The sequence below is a fragment of the Trichechus manatus genome, unplaced genomic scaffold (genome assembly GCF_000243295.1).
Source record: "Trichechus manatus latirostris isolate Lorelei unplaced genomic scaffold, TriManLat1.0 scaffold00065, whole genome shotgun sequence".
Classification (NCBI taxonomy): domain Eukaryota; kingdom Metazoa; phylum Chordata; class Mammalia; order Sirenia; family Trichechidae; genus Trichechus; species Trichechus manatus.
Window position 1 is genome coordinate 7,658,033 of NW_004444001.1, and position 22,413 is coordinate 7,680,445.

The 22,413-nt window shown below is 45.5% G+C and overlaps 2 protein-coding genes across 7 annotated transcripts in view; one reads left to right on the plus strand and one right to left on the minus strand.

Moving 5' to 3' along the window:
* The window catches only part of CCND3 (cyclin D3), a 102,688-nt gene extending 95,429 nt beyond the window's left edge, over positions 1-7,259 (minus strand). The window contains exon 1 of one of the 3 annotated variants that reach the window (XM_023734197.1): positions 7,087-7,259. The gene's annotated coding sequence lies outside the window, so the exon portion shown is untranslated. The remainder of the gene's footprint in view (positions 1-7,086) is intronic. The other 2 variants (XM_023734199.1, XM_023734201.1) reach the window with 2 other exon arrangements.
* A 1,247-nt stretch (positions 7,260-8,506) lies between these two features.
* TAF8 (TATA-box binding protein associated factor 8) overlaps positions 8,507-22,413 on the plus strand; it is a 29,947-nt gene continuing 16,040 nt past the window's right edge. For 2 of the 4 annotated variants that reach the window (XM_023734203.1, XM_023734204.1), the window contains exons 1-6: positions 9,769-10,153; positions 12,559-12,657; positions 12,994-13,056; positions 14,201-14,325; positions 15,301-15,448; positions 17,080-17,222. In XM_023734203.1, coding sequence (XP_023589971.1) covers positions 9,988-10,153; positions 12,559-12,657; positions 12,994-13,056; positions 14,201-14,325; positions 15,301-15,448; positions 17,080-17,222 — 744 coding nt within the window. In that variant the 5' untranslated portion in view covers positions 9,769-9,987. Of the gene's footprint in view, positions 8,555-9,768; positions 10,154-12,558; positions 12,658-12,993; positions 13,057-14,200; positions 14,326-15,300; positions 15,449-17,079; positions 17,223-22,413 lie in introns of those variants that run through there. The other 2 variants (XM_004379451.2, XM_004379452.2) reach the window with 2 other exon arrangements.

Here is a 22,413-nt window from a genome sequence, read left to right on the forward strand (position 1 = left end):
GGGGGTGGGGAGGGAGCAGGGAGGGCAGCTCTGTTGGGTCAGAAGCAACTCTCTGGGCCCCAATTTGTAGATGGCTGGGGCTAGGGTAGGGGGCAGACGCACTCTGAGAAGGGCTGGCTGCTGAAGGACCAGGTGGCACTCTTTATCCAATCCAGACACCCTAGAGCAACACGCTGGGCAACAGCCCCACCTTGTGGACAAAGCAGGAACATAACAACATATGGGCATAACTACAGTACCTGGTGTCACAGTGGTTAACAGCTAACCAAAAGGTGGGCAGTTCGAATCCACCAGCCGCTCCTTAGAAACCCTATGGGGCAGTTCTGCAATGCGTTGGTTTTTGTTTTACAGTACCTGGGCCTTGGGGAGGAGGCAGTAGAGGGAAACCATGGAAAAGGAAACCAAAAACCAAACCAAACCTGACCCCGTCAAGTTGATCCTGACTCATAGCGATCCTTTAGTACAGAGTAGAACTGCTCCATGAGGTTTCCAAGGAGCAGCTGGTGGATTCAAACTGGTTAGCAGCCATAGCTCTTAACTACTGCACCACCAGGGATGTGTGGAAGAGGAAGCAAGTGAATATTCATAATAGAGGTTTAGAGACTGAAGGGGTTTTGAGGTCAACGCATCATAGAAGTCATCTGCTCAAGACTCCCAAGGGGATTAGGCAATTATTTGCTAGAAAGTTATTACACAATTTGGAGATGTGCCTCTCTGAAATTCCCATCAGTCTCCCTATCCTATCCCCTACCCCAGCCAGGGGCTTCCCAGACCAACCTTTCAAATATTTGAATACAGCTATAATATCACTCCTAAATCTTCTCCCTATTTGCTTCAGCCTGCCGGAGTTTGACCCAGGGCTTCCAATCAGTTAGTTCGTTCTGGTTCAAACTCCTGCTGAGAATCTGCATTCCTAACAAATTCCCAGGAAGCTATACATAAGAATCACCTGGGGATCTTGTTAAAATGTAGATTCTGATTCAGTATATCTGGGGTGGAAATGCAAATTCTCAGCAGGGAACTTGCTAGAAATGCAAATTCTCAGCAGGGGTTCTGAGCCCCCGTTTGACCTCAACCTGGTTGAGGTCAAACTGCTGCCCACTACATCTTTTTTTTTCTCACTTGTTTCTCGTCTTTGATACATTAACTTTTCTCAGTTTCAGAAACACTTCATTTTCCTAGGTATATACCCTAAAGAAATAAGAGCCATGAAACAAATAGACATACGCACACACATGTTCACTGCAGCATTACTCACAATAGTAAAAAGATGGATACAAGCTAAGTCCCCATCAACAGATGAATGGATTAACAAATTGTGGTACATACACACAATGGAATACTACACACTGATAAAAAATAATGACAAACTCATAAAAAATCTCACAACATGGATGAATCTGGAGGACATAACAGTAAGTAAAATAAGTCAATCACAAAAGGACAAAGATTGTATGAGACCACTATTATAAAGAAACAAAAGGTTTACACATGGAAAAAAATAAACTAGTTTCTCCTAGTTACCAGAGATGGGGGGTGGGGTGGGAGAAGGAAAATTACCAAATAGATAGAAGACATGCAAATATCGGTGAAAAAAAAAAGGCAATATATAATATGAGGGAAGTCAGCAAAACATGACCAAGGCATGGGAGGACACTGAGAGGAATGCAAGAACAAAGGACAAGAACAGCAATTACTACAGCGCAGACAATCCTGCAACAATAGTATTAACAAATACTAATTTACAAATGGATACATAGGTAGATAGATATGCCAAGAGGTGTGGGAAGGTACAAGGAAACACACCCACCTGCAGATATAGGTTTGATGGTAGATATTTCCACATACGCAACTGTAGATGCTGCTTATGTATTAATACAGGCAATAGAGCACACAACGGCCACAGTCAGGGCATTTCTTAGACATAAGCAAACAACTTGCAGGACAAAGTTCCTAGGCTCCAAGGCAAAGGACCATAGACTCGGAGGACATCTACATCAATGGTCACAACATAGTTCATAAAGACAAAGTTTTGCATCCTACTTTGATGAGTAGCATCTGGGGTCTTAAAGGCTTGTGAGCGGCCATCTAGGGTACAACTATTGGTCTCTTACTGCCCAGAGCAAACGAGAATTAAGAAAACCAAAGCCCCAAGGAAGCAGTTGGTCCAGATGGACCACAGCACCACAGCCTACACAACCCTGAGACCAGAAGAACTAGATGGTGCTCAGCTACCACTACCAACCGTTCTGACTGGGACCACAACAGAGGGTCTCGGACAGAGCAGGAGAAAAACTGCAGAACAAAAAACTGAATTTACAAAAAAGACCAGACTTGCTGGCCTGACAGAGACTAGAGGAACCCCCAAGACTATGGCTGTAAAATCCCTTCTAAACTGGAACTGAGGCCATTCCCGGAGACCACCTTTCAACCAAACCATATTCAGGCCCATAAAATAAACAATAACACCCAAGAGGAACATGCTCCAACAAGCAATGATACGAGATCAAAAGAGCAACATTTGCCCAAAAGCAAAGATGAGAAGGCAGGAAGGAGCAGCAATTCAGGATGAAAGGAAACAGGGAACCTAGGACAGAAAAGGGGAGAGTGCTGGCACATTGTGGGGAATGAATCCAATGTCATGGAACACTTTATGTACAAACAATCGAATGGAAAACTAATTTGCTCTGTAAACTTTCACCTAGAGCACAATAAAAAAGTAAAAAAAGAAAGAAAACACTCCATTTTACCTTCAGCTTCTCTTCTCAACATCACGGAGCCAAGGAATCCTTTCCAATTCTACTCTCAAGCCATCTCCTCCCCACACAACCAGCATCATTTTTAAAACGTCTTTGGATCTCAACCTCCCTACTACTACTTCAGAATCTGATACGTTGGGGAAGATGACACTCCAATTTGGGAGTTAATTTAGAAGCCAAGGGCGGAGACTTTGAAATCAGATAGACCTGTGTTCAAATCTGAACTCTACTTCTTACTAGCTGTATGACCTCAGGCAAGTTTCTTAGCCTTTCTGAGCCTCAGTTTCTTGTCTATAAATTGGGGATAAAGGCATTTACCACCTGGAGTTGCGAATATTAAATGAGAAAATGCAGGTAAAACATGGCACAGCTCAATAGCAACATCATTCAACTCCTAAATGCCATTACAGCCACATTCCTGAGCTTAGGAATATAGTGAATGCTTTGGGGAAGACAGAGGTGGCAGGCAGAGAAAAGGAGAAAAGGAGACTTTCTGGAGGTAGCCTTTCCCAACCAGCATGAATCCCAGGTGAATCCAACAAATGCGTAGCCCCAATCCCATTTCCAGGGATGCCCCTGGCCACCCACTGTGATGGGGCCAGTCTTGGCACCTTTTTGAAACTCAGAGGTTTTAAAATTTAAATGCCTTTGTGGGCAAGATAAACACACCTACCACTCAGTAGGGAAAGGGAAACTTGGCAGGGGGCCCAGAACTTTCCCCACCCCAGCCCTCCCTAGACTTCCTTTTGTGGTTTCTCAAGAGTACAACATGTCCCCATTGCCAACCAAACGAGCGCCTGGGGCAGGGGGCTGGGGCATGTTAAGAGTTCCACCGCACCCCACCCTACCAGTGAGGGAGGAAGGTGCGTGTGGTGGAGGAGCGGCCTGGCGGTCTGTACAGTTCTGAACTTTCACATCCTGCTTACCTGTTATCTCTGTGTGGCCATCCTCTACCCTGTTCCCACCCTCTACCTTTGACTTACAGCATCAATGCCCATCTCACTCCCCCTCACAACACATACTCCTCTCAAAGATGAACACAAGCAAGCATGAAGTGGTTTGGCTGAAGGCAAGCCTCAAAGGGTCCCCAGGCCTGTGCAGAGGGCCCTTGTGAGAAACCTACAGTTTCAGAAAACTGACAGAAACTTGGCTGGGGCCCGCAGAAACTCTGCCCTGTGGCCTGGAGCATCGTGGGCCTTTTCTCAGCCTGTCCTGAGGGAGTGGGTCAGGTACACAGACTTAGCTTTGGGATGCAGCAACTGTGGCTAAGAGAGGTGGTGAACATTTGTTATGGACTCAGTTGTGCCCACCTCACCAAACATGTATTGGAATCCCAACCCCTATATCTGTGGATATAATCTCATTTGGGAATAGGGTTTTCTTTATTACACTAATGAGGCCCTATCTGTGTAGGCTGTGTCCTAAACCTAATCACTGTTTAGTTAGAAGAAGCAAGACAAGCAACCACAAACGGAGGCGGACAGATGCCACAAGAAGATCACCAAGAACCAAGGACTGCTGGCTACTAGAATCTAAAACAGACAGTGAAGGACCTCCCCCTAGAGCCACACGCTGAATTCAGACTTCTAGCCTCCTAAAGTGTGAGAAAACAACCTTCTGTTCCTTAAAGCCACCCACTTGTGGTATTTCTGTTACAGCAGCACTAAAAAACTAAGGCAGCATTTTAGGATTACTCCCACTCCTTGACCATCTTCGCTTACTCAGCTACCAAGTGGACTGCTCCTCTTGGAATCTACAACAGAAAGATCGCTCCAATTCTTTTTTTTTTTTTTTTTTTTTTTTGTACTTTAGATGAAGGTTTACAGAGCAAAATTGCTTCTCATTAGCAATTAATATATATATTGCTTTATGACATTGGTTGCCAACCCACGACATGTCAACACTCTCCCCTTCTTGACCTCAGGTTCCCCATTACCAGCTTTCCTGTCCCCTCCTGCCTTCTCATTCTTGTACCTGGGCTGGTGCGCCCATTTATCCGCTATTCTTAAAGGTTCCCAACCAAAGAGGGTCTTGGTTTCCCACATGCCCAGATTCTGGCACATCATACCCACGCCAACAAGTTCCTTCTCGCATCTAACCTTGGTTCCGCCTGGGTTATTTACATTCCTCCTTCCTCTTGGTATGTCAGGCTCACCCCGGGAAACAAAGCACACGCACAGGAAAGCAGCTCTGTGCAGTTCCCACAAGCCTGCTCCAGGCCTGCTGGGGCTCCTTGTAAGCAGTACCAGCACCCAAGCTCAGCTGACAGGCTGCTGCTCACGCTCCTTCGCTCCTTCGTATCAACCAAGCGCTCCTTCGTATCAACCAAGCGTGTAGGACCGTGGACTCCCCTTAGGGAACTCCTAGGCCCCTGGGTCAAGTGCACTTTCTATGTGGTCAGCCTAGGAGGCAGGCAAGTTAAGAACAGAGCCTCCCAAGTCAAGTGACCTAGGTTTAAATCCCAGCTCTTGTGTCCTCCTAAGAGAGACTATTTATCCCTTCTGTGCCTAAGTTTTCTCTCCTAGAAAATGGAGATAATCCTAGTGCCTACTTCATAGGGCTGTGGTGGTTTTTGTTGGGTGCCACTGAGTTGATTTTGACTCATAGTGACCCCATGTGACAGAGTAAAACCGTCCCATAGGGTTTTTTTGGCTGTAATCTTTATGGGAGCAGATTGCCAGGTCTTTCTCCTGCAGAGCTGATGGGTGTGTTTGAACTGTCAACCTTTCGGTTAGCAGTTGAGTGCTTAACCATTGAACCACCAAGGCTCCTTCATAGGGTTGTTAGGAGGATTAAATGAGAAATTACATCTAAAGCACTTAGAAGAAAGCTTGACAATGGTGCCTTAGCTAGTATTCCTGATCCCCAGAGGGAAATAGGAAGGAGAAGGTGCTTGGGAGGTCAGAGTCCTCGAGGACTGGTACAGACTGGGATCCTGTTGGAATCCTCAAAGATGCGCTCCCTCACTCCAGTCTCAGCTTTAGGAGGTAGAGGCTCTGACTTGTTTACCATTATATCCCCATCATCTAGCCTGTGCAGGCACATAGCATGGACCCAGCAAACAGATGAAAAATGAATTAACAAATTGCTGTGTCAGCCATCTCTCAAAGGAGCCCAAGAATTGAAAGAGCAGAAGACTCTGCAGGAAAGCAATGGAGATCCAGTTCTCCTCACACATGCCTGGCCCCAAAGAGAAATGAGGTAGTGGACATAGGGCAAGAATTGGTTGGAGGAACCAGTTTCAGAGTTCAGGGATGGGGAGTGGGCACCCCAGGATTATATGGTCAGTCACATCACCTCCAGGGGGACCCTTCCGGCTGCACTGTGGTGCTGGAAATTCCTGGGTTCTTGGAAAACAACCCAGAAACTTGCCTTTCCCCGAATTCATTCTGTTCATTCCCTTCCATTCATGCCTAGACAGTGGGCTAAAGAGAGAATGAATTTTGTCTGTCTGCATCCCCAGTGTACCCAATGCCCAATACCACAGTCAGCGTTCAGTACAGCTTTGTGGAATGAGTAAGTGCCCCCAAAGACTTCCCACCACTTCTCTGCCTCTTGAATATTCATCCTTCAGGACCCCACTCAAATGTCTCTTCTCTCTAAAGCCTTACCAAGTCATCTCAGCCAGAGTACTTGGCACATTAGCAGTGGATGAATAACATCATTGCACCCTCGCCCCCCCCCACCGCCCACACAACGCCAGGCATTTAGTAGGTGCTCAATCAATGCCTGCAATGAGTAAATTAATGCTCCCTTAGAAAAGGCGACCAATTTCTTCAGTTTTTCCTCAAAAATAGTTTTTCTTCAAAGACAGAGGAAGCTAAGACCATCACCTGTCTACGCATCAGACACCACGGACGGAGAACACTCAGGGGTCCCTCCTTTTACGTCTGTGATCTGACCTCCCTCTCTCAACCCTGGCTGGCAAGAGCACCCCCAGGCTCCCTGCCCACACTGGTTATCCTCTTCCTTGCCCCTACTCCATCTCCGAGGTATGAAGAACCGGACAGCACAGTGAAGCCACTTGGCTTCCAGGTCATCTTGGAGCGGAACTCTGCGGATGTGCAGACATCCACAGAATCGGGGCGCTGGGTTCCTACTTAGGAGTTGGAGACTTCTCTGCAGACTCCGTGCAGAAAGGCTCACTCAGAAGGAAAAGTGAGCAGAGCCCTGGGGACAAACAGGGAGGTGACGAGAGCAAGGCTGCCCCATAACCCACTCGCCTCCAACACCCCCCTCAGGTCTGCAGCCTGAGCTTCGGAGCACCAGCGAAGGGGGGCGAGGCTGACACCCCATCTCTCCTGGTTTCTCCAGCCCCTAAGCCTACCTCCTAGGCAGGTGAGCCCCACGGAGCACGGAATGTGGACGCAGACGCTGTCTCTTGCACCCTTTCGCTTCTGTTCTTGGGGAGAGGCTCATACCCCTCCCTCGACGCCCAAACTGAGCCCGTCTCCACCCCCGCAGGAGCGGCGTGTTTACAAGTCGATGCCGCGCCGCGGATCCCGAGTTGAAAGCTGGGCAGGAAGTTGGGCAGAGGGGGCGGGGGAGACAAAGGGGCTGGGTGCTCGCTCTACTTAAGTCTGCCCCCCCATCGGCCCCCGCGCGCAGGCGGGCGCTCCTCCGGCGCCGCGCACCCCCAGTCCGCAGATACACCCCCCACAACGTGCCTGGGGGGCGGGGGCGCTCAGCGAGGCTCTGTGGTGAGGCCGCAGGGCGGGCGCAGCTCAGGTTTCCAGACTTTTGCCCGCTGGACGTTCGCGAATTATCGCCATGCGCTACCCAGGAAATAAATAACAACGTTAGGCACAATTTCTGGAACTCTTACTGTATACGTCAGGCACCGTGACAAACCCTGTGTATTACCTCATTTTTCCCCTGGTATCAATCCCAACTCCATTTTACAGGTAGAGGAAACTGAGGCACAGTGAGATGAGATAATTTGTCCGAAGTCTCACAGCTGGCAAGTGTTAGGATGCAAACCCAGCCTCTGCGCCCTGCCAGGCACTCGTTAACGACCACGAATAAGGCGCGGGGGAGCGAGGGTCCCCGCCTGAGGGACTGCCAGTCCAGATGGGCTGGTGGGCAGGTGAGAAGAAAACCACAAGCAGCCGCGTGGACGCGATGCCCCGGGAGCGAGGCGGGACAGGCACAGCCTCCGCTGCCTGCGCCTCCTGGGCTGGCCCCCGCGGAAGTCTGCGGATTGAGGGCGAGAAGGCAGCGGGATGTAGAGAGAAAACCTGGACTAGGTGACCGCCTCAGGGTCTTCACTGACAAAATCATAGAGTGGACGCTTCAGGGTTTCCCAAAATTGCCTCATCAGGAGAATCACCTGGGGAGCGAGATAATACGGATTCCCAGGTTCCCCGCCTCCCCCTCCCAGAGAGTGAGTCTCTGGGGCTGGGTTGGACTAAGCCAGGTGTTGCAAATCAGGCAAATTTGCAAAACGTCACGAGTGTAGACGACCGGGATCATTCCACGAATGTGCTCTTTACGAGAAACTATTTCATATCGAAGCAGGTTTCTTTTAATTAGTAAAACCGAGCGCGAATTTTCTTTGCCCATTCCCTGGCCCACGAGGGCCGGGTGAACCCCCTTCGCTCTCAGGTCACGTGAACCGGAACATGAGCGGCACCCGGGATCCAGGTCGGCTGCCCAAACCCCAGAGGGGCGCACGCCGCCTCGCCCCGCCCCCTCTCTGCGACTACAAGTCCCATCTCACCCTGCGCTCACACACGTTACGCCAGAGCAAGATGGCCGACACGGTGGCTCCAGCCGGGGCCGGCAGCTCCGGAACGGTAAGGGCAGGATGCGCGGGGCCGAAGCCGAGAGAGTTTGAGTGTTCCGTAACTTCCCCCTGACCTGGGCAACAAGCTTATACCCGCAAATTCAGCCCCAACGTAAGCTCCGAGTGGAGGAGGGTCTTTCAGGCCGTATGGGCCCCCCCACCCCTTGGGACTTGGCGGCGGCCTCCTGAGTTGGAGGACCTGTGTCCTCATTGGCTCGCTCCCTGTTGGGGGGGGTTGGGAATCCGGAACATCTTCTGATTGGTCCGAAGAGACCGTTTTCGCCTTCTTATTGGCCAACCAAAGTTGGGAGAGATTTCCGTTTCAAAATATTTAGGTGCCCTGGGTGTACACTTTGCCCCCCTCTCCCGAGCGTCGTGTGTTGTTATTTTAATTATTCTTGTTAGTGAAGTGGCGTAGGGATGGGAGAAGAGAAAGAGCTTTTTTTTTTCCCTGGGAGATAGACATATAAATTCAGTCCTATCATGTGTACTCTTTCAGTAATATATTCTGACGATCCGCTAAAGTAGAAAGTAAAAAACAGCCTTTATGCACTGAGTTTACGTTAACGGTGGTAGAATCATAAGGAAAAAGGGATAAAGCTTGCATAAAATGAACGGTGTAATCATTATCATTGAATTATGCATGGAAAAACTTGAATTGGCGAATGTTTTGTTGTGTAAGGAGCCCTGGTGGCGCAGTGGTTAAAGCGCTGGGCTGCTAACCAAAAGATCAGCAGTTCAGCCCACCAGCCGCTCCATGGGAGAAAGATGTGGCAGTCGGCTTTCGTAAAGATTACAGCCTCGGAAGCCCTATGGGGCAGTTCTACTCTGTCGTATAGGGTCGCTATGAGTCAGAATTGACTCGATGGCAACGGGTTTGGTTTTTGTTTTTTGTTTTTTTTGGGGTAGAGTCGCCATGAGTCAGAATCGACTTGAGAGCAGTGGGTTTGGGTTTGTTGTGTGTATTTGCACCATATACGCACATACCCAAAGTATCAGTGGGAAAAAAAAACAGCCATTATGTGTTATTGGAATTGTAAGTTTTAGGTAGGCAGAAATTGTCTCTGTGGGTGTTCAGTTATTACTCATTTGGCCAAGATTGCTAAGTCTAAGGGGCAGCTACCTTTTATTAAACCCGTTGCCATCCAGCCGACTCATAGTGACCCTATAGGACAGAGTAGAACTGTCCCATAGGGTTTCCAAGGCAGTAATCTTTTACAGAAGCAGATCGCCATGTCTTTCTCCTGTGGAGTGGCTGGTGGGTTCGGACGGCCGACCTTTTCATTAGCAGCCAAGCCCTTAACCACTGCGCCACCAGGGCTCGTTACTTTTTATTAAGCACTGATATAAGTACTTAGCAAAGAACTTTTGCTTGTCATTGACTATGTGTGAACTATATGATTCCATCCTTGTCCTGTGGATGAAAATCTCTCTGGGCTGCTGATGAGACAGAGATCAGGAAGTAAACAGTCCACTAACCCTGCTGATAACTACCATCTGGCCCGGAGGCGAACCCTGCAAGTGGTTGTGAGCTCCTTACTGACAGAGGCAGGGTTTGAAAGTGCCGAGAAAGCATCCGTGGAAACGTTGACAGAGATGCTGCAGAGCTGTGAGTACCAGGAAATATTAGGCTTTCTTTGAGTCAACCCAAGCATCTGTTCTGTGCCCTGCATTGTGATAATGTGAGAGAATTTAAGAAAAAGTAGAGCATAGTAAAATGATTTACAGGCTTTAGAAATCAGGTAGACCTGGGTGTAAATCATCACTCTGCCATTTAATAGCTTGGGCAAGTCACTAAACCTTCTGAACCTGTTTCCTCATTTGTGAAATAGAATAAAAATTTGCATCTCATAGAGTCTTGAGGCTTGGAGCCCTGGTGGTGCAGGGGTTAAGAGCTCAGCTGCTAACCAAAATGTCGGCAGTTCAAATCTACCAGCCACTCCTTGGAAGTCATATGGAGCAGTTCTACTCTGTCCTATAGGGTCGCTGTGAGTCGGAATCGACTGGACGGCAACTGGTTAGAGCTGTGAGGGTAAGTGAGATGTATATGTTAACATTTAATGCTGGGAACATCATAAGCTCTTGATGACTCGTAGGTGCCCTATTATTGCTCTTTTACTGTCTCTGCTCAAAGAACGTAGTTTTGTTGGGATGCCAAAACAAATTTCCATGAAATAGATGCCAGCACATTATATAATCAAATGCTATGTAGTTTGATACAAAGAGTGAGGATTAATAAACTTTATATAATGGAATAAACATTTTTAAACAGGAAGTGACTTGAGGTTTAGAAGGCTGGTATGGTCTCACATAAGCATTTCTGCATGTACAATGGATTTCCCTGTTTGGGACTTTTATTTTGGTGGAGGTGAGGGATGGGGGTGTTTAAGATGTTTTTTAGGGATCAACACCTGTGAAAGGAAGTGAGAGAAAAGTTTGGGCAGAGGGAGAAGAACTGCAGTACAGGCCCAACAAAGAAAGCAGGGAACCTGGAGTGTTTCTTGCCCACCAGAGTGTCCCACATCAGGCTGAAATGGCCCTGCCTTTGTACTCCAGTCCTGATCAGTCACTTGATGTGGGCATGATTTCGGGTGGAACAGCTTTCTGCAGCTGGTATTTTGAAATACCAAATGTTTTCCTAAAGCAGTAATAAACTTTCTGGTCTCAGGACCCCTTTAGACTCTTAAATGTCAAGGACTCCAAGGAGCTTTTGTATACGTCGGTTTTATAGAGAGAGATGCAGATATAAATATATGCTACATTAGAACATAACAATGTGCAAGCACATATTGCATTTTCCATCAGAGTCATGTCATCATCACAGGTCATGTAGCCACTGCAAAACTCTACATGAGAGAATGAGAGTCAAAAAGGCAAATAATATCTTATTATGAAAATATTTTTGACCTTATGGACTTTCTAAAGAATTTCAGGGATTCCTAGGCGTTTCCAGACCACAGTTTGAGAATGTTTTTTCCTGAAGGAATGGACTAATACATAATTCCCAATAGACAAGAATTCAGTTCTTAAAAAGATCTTGGAATTTACAGTTAAAAGATCATGCTAGATGAGGTGGTTCTTTCTCATACCACTGGATGAGAGACCTTTTTTCTCTAAGAGGAAATGGTTGCCATTGAAGAGGGTGGAGCTGTAATAGTTGGTGGAGGAAAGCTATGAGTATTAGAACTAAAAGATTTTGAAATGGAATAAAAAAAATCTACTTCTTCAGCCAAAGGATGGGTGGTTTAAGCTGAGGGCTTGCTAAGACTTAGGCATCTCCATGTTGTCAGTAGCTCTGGATGTCAAAGTTTAGGGCTCGTGGTAGTGATAAGCACTGTGCAGAATTGTTTTGCCTACTGACTGAAATCGCTTTGTTCCCAAGGACCCCAGTCTTGGACTGGCCTCAGAGCAAAGTCTCCATGTTGTATTCTACATTTGCTGTACACATCCTTTGACATCCCCAGACCTGCTGGCATGTAGGGAAAAAACCAAATGGGTAAAGACATTTTTAACTCCCACCTGGTTTATTCCCAAGATGTTCTACCAGGATTCCAATTATATTTTCCCACGGTAAACAGATCCTGTCCACCGTTTTCATGTGTGGAGTCTAGTGTTGCTGACTTGGCTCGGAGTAACGTGAGGAGTTGGTGGCAAGTCTTCAGTTAGACACCCTTCCCTGTCAGGAACCGCTTGCTTTTATCTTGTGAACCATCAGGTCCCTAGATCAACAGTTCTTTACGGTTTTGGGGCCCCCTTGTGCATCTGATGAGAGCTGTGGCTGATTCCCCAGAAAAAGACATTTTTGTGTAATATTCAGCATAACCTTAGAGTATTCATGGAACCTCTCTTCTACTGCCAAAGCCCATTCTTGAAGCCAGCTTCATAAACTCCATTTTAGATATTTTCCCTTGAAAGACTTTAGCGTGGCTATTAATTAGAGTTTTAGCTTCAGAGAGAAGAAACAAAAATTCACCCACCAGAGAACAAGACTTTATGCCTTTGGTCCCTTCCTAGACATTTCGGAAATTGGGAGGAGTGCCAAGTCTTACTGTGAGCACACAGCCAGGACACAGCCCACACTGTCGGATATCGTGGTCACACTTGTTGAGATGGGTGAGTACACCTCCAGTTTCCAATTTTTCAGTGTAACCAAGTTGGAGTTGCAAGAGAGTGAGGAATCACCACAAGTCAGCCATGTCTGCTGAATGTTCTTGGATCACTGCTTTTGATTTTAGCTTGAGAGAGTTATCCAGAGGATTGCCCTAAACCATTTAAGAGGCCTCCTATCTCTGTTCATCCTATCTCTGTTCATTCTGCTAGAGCCTATTTTGAGTGGCAGCAAAGAGACTGAGTTGGGAGCTTAAACCATTTCTTCCCACAATATTATTCCCATTTCCATGTTCAATATCTAGTGGTCTGGATAGTGATTTTTGTTTTCCTGTCTCTTAGGTTTCAACGTGGACACTCTCCCTGCTTACGCAAAACGGTCTCAGAGGATGGTTATCACTGCCCGTAAGTGTTTCTGAACTGAGGTACTCAGTAGATGCTCAACTAATGCCTGTGGAATGAATTAATTGAGTAGGGCAGGGATAGGTTTGGTAGCTACTTCTTTGTTGCAGGCTCCTTTCCATTCTTCAGGGCTACCTACACTGTAATCTTTACCTGGGGTAAATAGGATTAGGATGAGAAGTTCAGTACCAGAAAGGTAACCCGTCTCTGAGATGTTGCAGTGGTTCTTGTGCTTTAGCCCCAGAAGAGCAATCAGTGCTGCTTGAAAAACGTAGATGTTCTTGTTCTTCCTTAGATAATGGATCAATAAACCATGACCTGTGGGCCAAATTCAGCCTGCCACTTGTTTTTGTAAATAAAGTTTTATTGGAACACAAGCATGCTCATTTGTTTACTTATTCTGTATGGTTGATTTTGCACTATAATGGCAGAGTTGAGTAATTGTAACAGAGACTGTATGACTTGCAAAACTTAAAATAGTTACTATCTGGCCCTTTACGTAAAAAGCTTCCTGACCCCTGCCTTAAATTAAATTGAGTGCCATAAACTGAGCAAGGAGTGACTGGTTTGGACTTGTAAGACTTGGGAAGAAGTGACTGAATTTTTTTTATTGCTCTTTTCATGCTGGCATCTTTTTAAGAACTCTCAAAGGAGCAGAGAAAATGCCATTTTTAGTCTCCTCTTGCTGTCATTAAACCTACACTCACTTTCCCTGGCTCAGTGCGTATTTTTGTTTTACACTGTGAGAAGTTTGTGGAGTCATGAAAAGAGGAGATTTAGCAGTCTGTTCATCTTCCTTAGTTCCTCAGCATGCTCTTTTACATGCTGTCACAGCCACCCACCTCCTTACCTAAGAGTTATGCAGGCAGGCTGGTATAGATGGGAATGCCAGCCAAGGGCATCTGGCAGGGCTCAGCATTGTGGGGGTGACCTGCTCAGGTCCTGAAACTATTAAAGCCCTTTTCTTGATAGAAACTCAAGGTGCCTGTTATTCAGAGAATTTGAGGTCCAGCATTCGCTTTCAGAAAAGCAGAGTTTGGACAGAGACCATAAGCTGTAGAAACCACAGCCTTGGGTGGACAGAGACCATAAGCTGTAGAAACCATGGCCTTGCGTGGAGGAGTAACAGGTTGTGATTCTGTTGCAGCTCCAGTGACCAATCAGCCAGTGACCCCCAAGGCCCTCACAGCAGGGCAGAACCGACCCCATCCACCACACATCCCCAACCATTTTCCTGAGTTCCCAGATCCCCACACCTACATCAAAACTCCGGTGAGTGATGAGACCACAGTGGGGCTGTGACTGACGTAAAACAGAGTGAGTTCCTACTGACTGGAGCCCAAAAGTTTGTTGGTAAAAGAGTTGTTAAGAACTCAGAATGTCTTTCCCCATTGAGAAACAATTTGGTGAATGAGAATTATGTTCTCAAATTTGCTGACAAAAGTTTAGTTAACAAAGAAATTGAAGCCCCAGTCTTGGCTGTCCCACCAAAACAAACAAGCAGCAAGCCATATAGAAAAAGACTGGAAGGATATTCCACAAAACGTTCATAGTAATTCTTGATGGGGTAATAGGTAATTGTTTTGTGGGTAGTTTTCTGGGTTTTCCAGATTTTCCATAATAAAAAAGTTATTTTTAAAATTAAGGGGAAAAGATCTGATTAGATTTCAATTGTTTTTCACCCCATAATGTGATTGCCAAAGAGCTTATAAGCAGGAGGAACATTAATCCTGCTGTTTTGTTAGTCATTTGCATTTACATTAATATTTTCTACCTATATTTCTTTTAAGAAAATCTTTTTGAACAATTTGTCCATTTTATGAGGGTTGGTTTAAGAAACAAGATGGTACAATCTGCCAATGCACTTAACCAGTCACTTGCATACGTCAGGATGTCACCTTACGGCGAAGGAACCAGGTAGTCCCGGTCAGAGCTTCAGGGGGTGGGACTCCCACTCTTCCTTTAGGTTAGGTCGCTCTACCTGAGACCAGATGTCCTGGAAGCTGAATGAAGGGTCAGGGGTCAATCTCCTTTTTAAATGTTTATATACTTCTTAACTTTTAAGGTTAAAAAATAAATATCAGGAGTAGTTACGTTGTTTTCTTTCTGCCCTTTGGGATCTGCTTAAATAATAGTAGTGGGTCATTTTAGAGGGTGGAAGGATGCAGCAGCAGCAAAACAGTGACTTGAGGAGAGCAGAATGATGCCTTGGTATTGTCCTAGTGTCCTGTGCTGTTCTCTTTCTAGACCTACCGTGAGCCTGTGTCTGACTACCAGGTCCTGCGGGAGAAGGCTGCATCCCAGAGGCGCGATGTGGAACGGGCACTCACCCGTTTTATGGCCAAGACAGGCGAGACCCAGAGTCTTTTCAAAGATGATGTCAGCACATTTCCATGTGAGAGTTGCTCCCCTCTGTGGCCTCTGTGTTGTCATTTGAGATAGTCGCTTCATCTTCCCTTTCTCTCAGCATGGTAGGAAGAAACAGTAACTCTTTTGTTCTTATCTTGGGTGAAGCTTGTTCCTCAGATTTCTGGCTCCTTTTCCCAGATCATTAGGGCCTGTCCCTGCTGTTGACTGTGAAACAGTAACAGCCTCTGTTGGGACTGGCCACATGAGGTAGGTTGAGTTTCGTTTACCTCAAGGGTGGCTGAGCCCTGGCATCCAGGAGATTCACACAGAAGTGGCAGCCCAGGTGGTGGAAGGAGCACCGGAGCCAGGAGGCGGGATCAGTTACAGAACATCGGCCAGGCTTTGACCTTTACTGTGTCCTTTCACACACACCACCTCACTTAACTTCCGATCTCAGCACTGTGTTTTGGCCAAGGGACGAAGTTACTTCATCTTCACGTTGTTGTTGTGTGCTGCTGAGTCAATTCCAACTCATGGCAACTCCGTGTGATAGAGTAGAACCACCCCATAGAGTTTTCTAGGCTGTAATATTTATGGAAGCGATCATCAGCTCTTTCTCCCACAGAGCTGCTGGGTGGATTTGAACCACCAGTCTTTTAGTTGGCAGCCAAGCACTTAACTATTGTGACACCAGGGCTCCTTAGGCCTCAGTTTTTACAAAGGTGAATGAAGGAGATTGGTTTCGGTGATTCATTCACTCAGCAAACTCCTCTTGAATGCCTGCTGTGTACCTGACTCTGGGATAATAGCAGGTAACATTTATCACCAGGTATTGGCTAATCATTTCTCATACATTATCTCATTAAATCTTCTCATGAGTCTATGAGTTAGAAACTGTTGTTACCACAATTATAGGACATCAATATTTACGAGAAAGAGAAGTGAAGTTTTGTCCAAGGTCACACAGCTAGTAGGTAACATTCAAACCTAGCTCTTTCTGACTGCAGAACCCACATCTTAGCCACATTGAAATAATCTTAGAGTGTCTCCCAACTATTGCATCTACCATAAATGTATTTGTAGAGACTTTCTTTTAAAAATTTTTTTGTTTTATAATAATTTCTTCCCTCCTTCTCATTGTTTTTTGGAAGAATGGAAACTGTCATTTACCTTAGTGTCCTGTAGCTCGGTGGACATACATGCAGGGAGTTCTGAAGTCCAGTATTTGGACTTGAGTCCATCAGGCTGAAACAGTCAGTATCCCTGCTCTAGAAAGAAGGCACGGAGCGGTTAACTGACCTTGGCTTCAACATCACAGAGCTGATGCACGGCTAGGATTCAGCCCCAGTTCTGTCTGATTTCAGGTGGACTTGCTCTGAAGTCATACTGCTTGTGTTCAGATGCCACTCTGCCACTTTCTGTGTGTTTGAGGAAGCTACCTAACCTCTCTGTGCCTCAGGTTCATTGTTTGTAAAATGAGGATGGTAATTGTACTTACTTAATAGGATTGCAGTGAGAATTAAAGCCATAGGACATTGCCCAGCCCAGAGTAACTGCTCAGAACATGTTGACTAGTGTTGTTATTTGGTGCTTCTTGCCGATTTGTTGTGAGGCTCTGGGCCTGCTGCAAGGACTCTGTGACAGTGGAGTAGTTGTGCCTCTCTTCCATTCTCCCAGTGATTGCTGCCAGACCATTCACCATCCCTTACCTGACAGCCCTTCTTCCATCTGAGCTGGAGATGCAACAAATGGAAGAGACGGATTCCTCGGAGCAGGATGAGCAGACAGACACAGAGAACCTCCCTCTTCACATCAGTACGGTAGGTCCTGCCTTATGCCTGCCTCAGAGCACCCCACAACTAGCCCATACTGCCCCCAGCCTCTCACCCTGGGAATTGGACATGACCTACTCCAAATCTCTGGCTTTATGTTAGGAGCTTGCACGATGGGTCCACGATTGTCTCAGTCATCTAGTGCTGCTGTTACAGAAACACCACAAGTGGATGGCTTCAACAAACAAGTTTATTCCCTCACAGTCTAGTAGGCTAGAAGTCTGAATTCAGGGCGCCAGCTCCAGAGGAAGGCTTTCACTCTCTGTTGGCCCTGGAGGAACGTCCTTGTCATCAATCTTACCGTGGTTTAGAAGCTTCTCTGCGCAGGAACCTTGGGTTCAAAGGACATGCTCTGCTCCTGGCACAGCTTTCTTGGTGGTATGAGGTCCCCATGTCTCTCTGCTTGCTTCTCTCTTTTATATCTCAGAAGAGGTTGGCTTAAGACACAATCTAATCTTGTACATTGAGTCCTACCTCATTAACATAACTGCCACTAATCCCATCTCGTCACATCTTAGAGGATTTACAACACATAGGAACATTACATCAGGTGACAAAATGGTGGACAGTCCACACAATACTGGGAATCATGACCTAGCCAAGTTGACATATTTTGTGGGGACACAATTCAGTCCATAACAGTGATGATCCAGGTGTGATCTGATCTCCATCTTAAGAGAGAAATCCACGTCTTAAGAGGTTCAGTCATTCATTCAATAGATATTTAAATGAGCATCTGCCAGGACCAGGCACAGTTCCAGGTGCTGGGGGATTTGTAGGAAGCAAAATAGACAAAATTCCCTGCCCTCATGGAGTGCATAAAAAATAATAAGGAGATTGGAAATGAGTATGGGGACAGGGGCGGGGGGTGAGGATGCAGTATTAGATAGGGTGACTTGAGAAGGTGACATTTCAGTAAAGGCCTGAAGGGAACAAGGCTTGCAAGTATCTCTTGTTCCCATATCTTGGGAGACAGTACCAAGTCACAGAAATGCTGGAACCTCTAATTCTTGTAAGATTTACAGGACCCTTGTAGTCAGGTTTTCACGTTCAACCATCCTTTAAAATTGGCCTTGGGTTTTTTTTTTTTTTTTGTGTGTGTGTGTGTGTACAAATTTGGATTTTATGCCCTTGGGTACTTCTTAACCAAGGAAATAACCTGATTAGGTTTGTATTTTTAAAAGATCATTTGGCTGTGTTGTGGAGGATGGTGTTTTGTTTTGGTGGCAAAAATATATATAACAAAACGTTTGCTGTTTCAACCCTTTTACATGTATAACTCAGTAACGTTAATTATGTCCATCCTGCTGCGCAGCCATCACCATTGTCCTTTTCCAAATGTTTTTCATCACCCTTAACAGTGACTCATGTCCCTTAAGCAGTAACTCTCTCTCTCTCTCTCTCTCTTACCTGCCCATTAACCACTAATAAACGTTGGTCTCTATGCATTTTCCTACTCTAGTAATTTCATGTAAGTGGGTTGGCCTTGGTTTTTAAGCGAAGGATGCCTCAGTGGTTGTAGTTGGATGGATGTTCCTCATATTTTCTTAAGATGTGATGTATCAAATGGCAGTAACAGCTGCAGTTTGCAGATGGATGGCATCAGTACCATTTCTGTTGTTTGCCGAAGGTCTTCCTTGCATGAAAACAAATTTCTTTAAGATCAAATTTTTCCTTTCAGAATTAGGCCTGGGAGCCCATGGCTTCAAATAAAGCAGAGGAAATCATTATCCCACACTTCCGTTTTGAACTCAGCTAATTTGGGCTGAGATAAGGTGATAGGGTAGTGGACTAAGTTGAGGTTTACCTTATGAGAAGGGGAAATCTTCTAAGCAAGCTTATTATTTTGCAGCATCACCATCCATTTGTAAGCACAGTATAGTTAAAGGGCTTTCAGATGTGATATCCAGCGATCCAGGTAGTGATGGAAGGTTAGGTCATGATGTTGAGTGAACCAAGGCTGACAGAGTATATAAAGGGCTGCCTGAGGATTCCTGGTTACTGAGAGGCTGACCAGGTTTGTAGACAGCAAAGAGTAGAAGGACCTGTACCCTGGAGGCAGACTGGCCTGGCTTAAAGTCCAGAGTGTTACTCACCAGCTGTGTGACTGATTGTATTATCTAACGTCTGAGTCTGTTTCCTCACAAGAACAAATAGAAATAGGAAAACCTACCTCCAGGGAGTAAGAGTGAGGGCTGAGAAAATGAGCAAATGTATATAGTAAAACTGGTGAAAGCCGGAACCTGTGTAAGGCAGAAACCTGTCAGAGAAGGAAAACTCAAACATTTTCCAATAAAACGAACGATAGAAAAGCGGTAAGACTGCACTCTGTCAAAGGCAGAAAACTTGTGAGACCTGGAAAAACAAGGCAGTCTTGATGAGTTCCAGTTCTCACAGGTTTCAGGTGCCTAGTAGCAGGTAAAACACATTGTTCCCTCCCTTTTTTTTTTTAAATAATAATTTGTTTTTGGTGAAAGTTTATACAGCAAATTAGTTTCCCATTTGACAATTTCTACACAAATTGTTCATCGACATTAGTTACATTTTTCACAATGAGTCAACATTCTCTTTAATTCCATTCTAGTGATTTCATTTCCAGTACTCTAGTTTCCCTGTCCCCTAACCTTCTCATCTTTTGCTTTAGAGTAATGGTTGACCTTTTGGCCCTCCCCTGACTTTGTATGCTGTATGAAAACGGTCTCTTCTGTTTAAAAAAAATACTTCAAGAAAAAGATTTTAGCAACAGTTTAATTCATTGGACTTTAAATTTTTTTTACTGTTATTTTATTGGACTGGGAAATATAATCATGTTTCAAAATTCAGAATGCACAAAAAGAGGTATTGGTGACAGTTCTTCCTCCCATGCTTCTTTCCCTTCGTCCAGTTTCCCTCCCACAAAACAACCACTGTCATGAGTTGTTTGTGTATCCCTCTAGAGACATTGCTTTTGTTTTGTTTTACTTTAAACACAAACAGTAGCAAATCACAAATGGTTCTCCTCTTGCTTTTTTTCCGTTATCGCTTTATCTTGGCAATCATTCCGTATTGGTATATAAGGCGATTCTTCATTCTTCCCAGCTTCATAGTATCCCATTGTATTGACGTGATCGTTTAATAACTAGTTCCCTATGGGCATTTATGTTATTTTCTATATTTTATACTTACAGACATTGTTAACAGCAAATTAAATAACTGATATTTTCAATTATTCTTATCTATTAATGACAACACATCCCTCAAGGACTATTGCTAGGTAGTACTTTGCTTAACCTAGTTCTAGCTTCTCCATGTACATTCTAAATTAGTGTGTGTTAGAATTTTTTTCTCATACATTTCTATCAACTGCCTTTTGCCGACAATCCAGATGTCTAAAATTTTACCCTCTTATGAAAAATGTACCAGTCATTCACTCTACAAGTATTTATTTAGCCCCTAGTAAAGACCTGGTGGTCTACTTCCAAAAAATCAGCCATTAAAAACCTCATGGAGCACAGTTCTACTCTGACACACATAGGGTTGCCATAAGTTGGAATCAACTGAATGGCAGCTGGTACTGGTATGTGCCAAATACTGTTCTGGGTGCTTGAGATACAGCAGTGAACAAAATGAACAAAACTTATGCCTTTTGGGAAGAACTGCCTGTGTTTTTGCAGTGAGAAAACAACAATAAAGATAAAATATAAATAAATCATTAGTATATTAAAGATAAAAGTGCTGTGGGGAAAAAAAAAAGGAGTAGGGGAAGATCCAGGGTGAGGGGCAGTGGTCTGAGTTTAAAATAGGATGGTCAGAGTAGGCATCACTGAGAAGGTGACATTTAAACAGAGACTTGAAGGAGGTAAGGGAGTGAGCCATGCAGATATCTGGGGAAGAGTGTTCTGGCAAAGGGAACAGCCAGTGCAAAGGCACTGAGGAACAGCATGGGGGCAAGTGTGCCTGTGGCCAAGAGGGAGAGGGAGGGGTTGGATCAGGTAGGGCTTTGTAGGCCATTTTAAGAACTACATTAAGCCTGGGACTGGTGTCCACATCCTAGGCCAGCTGTCCCTTGTAGGGACCACTGCCCCTCCTGAACAGAACCAGCTGTTCATTGTGCACCATCTGATCACAGCGGCCTCTGCCCAGCTGTCTGTTTTGATAGTTGACTCTTCTGGTTGAGGTCATCTTTTGCCTCAAGTTGCAGAACAGTAATCTCAGTGACTTCTCCCCGACAGAACCTTGCCCGTCACCAGGGGGCGCAGGCCAACCACCTGGATCTTTTGGTCAATTAGACCTGAGCTTCTACGTTAAGTTTCTGATGTGATCTCCCTACCCCTACTCCTGCCACCTCTGCCCATTTTAGAGAACTTAAGAGTATAAATAAGGAAAAGAGAATCAATCACCCATATTCCCAGAACCAGTCTCTGTTGTTTTTTTTTTATATTTTTTATCTTGGTGAAAGCATATACAGCTACACAAATAATTTCTTTTATAAGGATCAGCACAAAGCTGGTCTCTATGAGGCGGAGGCTAAAGATACCCCAATGTCTAATTTTTCCAAGCCACTGCACCACTCCATCTCTAACATCAAATACTCCCTCTCGCCTCAGTACTCTCCCTCCTGTCTTTGGGTTCCCTAATTCACCGCAACGTCTCACAGATCTCATGAACCATATAAAGGAAATGGCTCATGTGGTTGTGAAGGCTGGCAAGTCCCAAATTCGTGGGTCAGGCATAGACTTCTCCCTGGCCCTCGGTCTCTGCCTAAAGACCCTCAGCTTTCCCGTTCCATGGGCCTGGAAGCCCACTGCACCATCTCCTACGGATCTCTGCTATGAGCCTCCCCTTCTGTGGTGGTGGTGGGCTCTCCTTTCTTCTCTGGAATTGGCTCTCTTTTGAGGCAAAGCTGACCAATCCCCTCGATGGGCCACAATTATCTTATTTGCACAGCCCCCATCCAGTCACCTGGGTGGGAGTCTCAAGACCATGGCTAGGAAGGCCACACGCAAAAGTAATCTTAACTGGAACAGCCAAAATACACCATTTCAGCAATTTCTACGTATACAATTCAGTGATGTTGATTACATTCTTTAAGTTGCGCACCATTCTTGCTGTCCTTTTCCAAGTTATTCCACTGCCATTATCTTAAATTCACTGCCCCCTAGGCTTTGGAAAGTTTTGGCAACCTTTCAGGTTGCCGTTG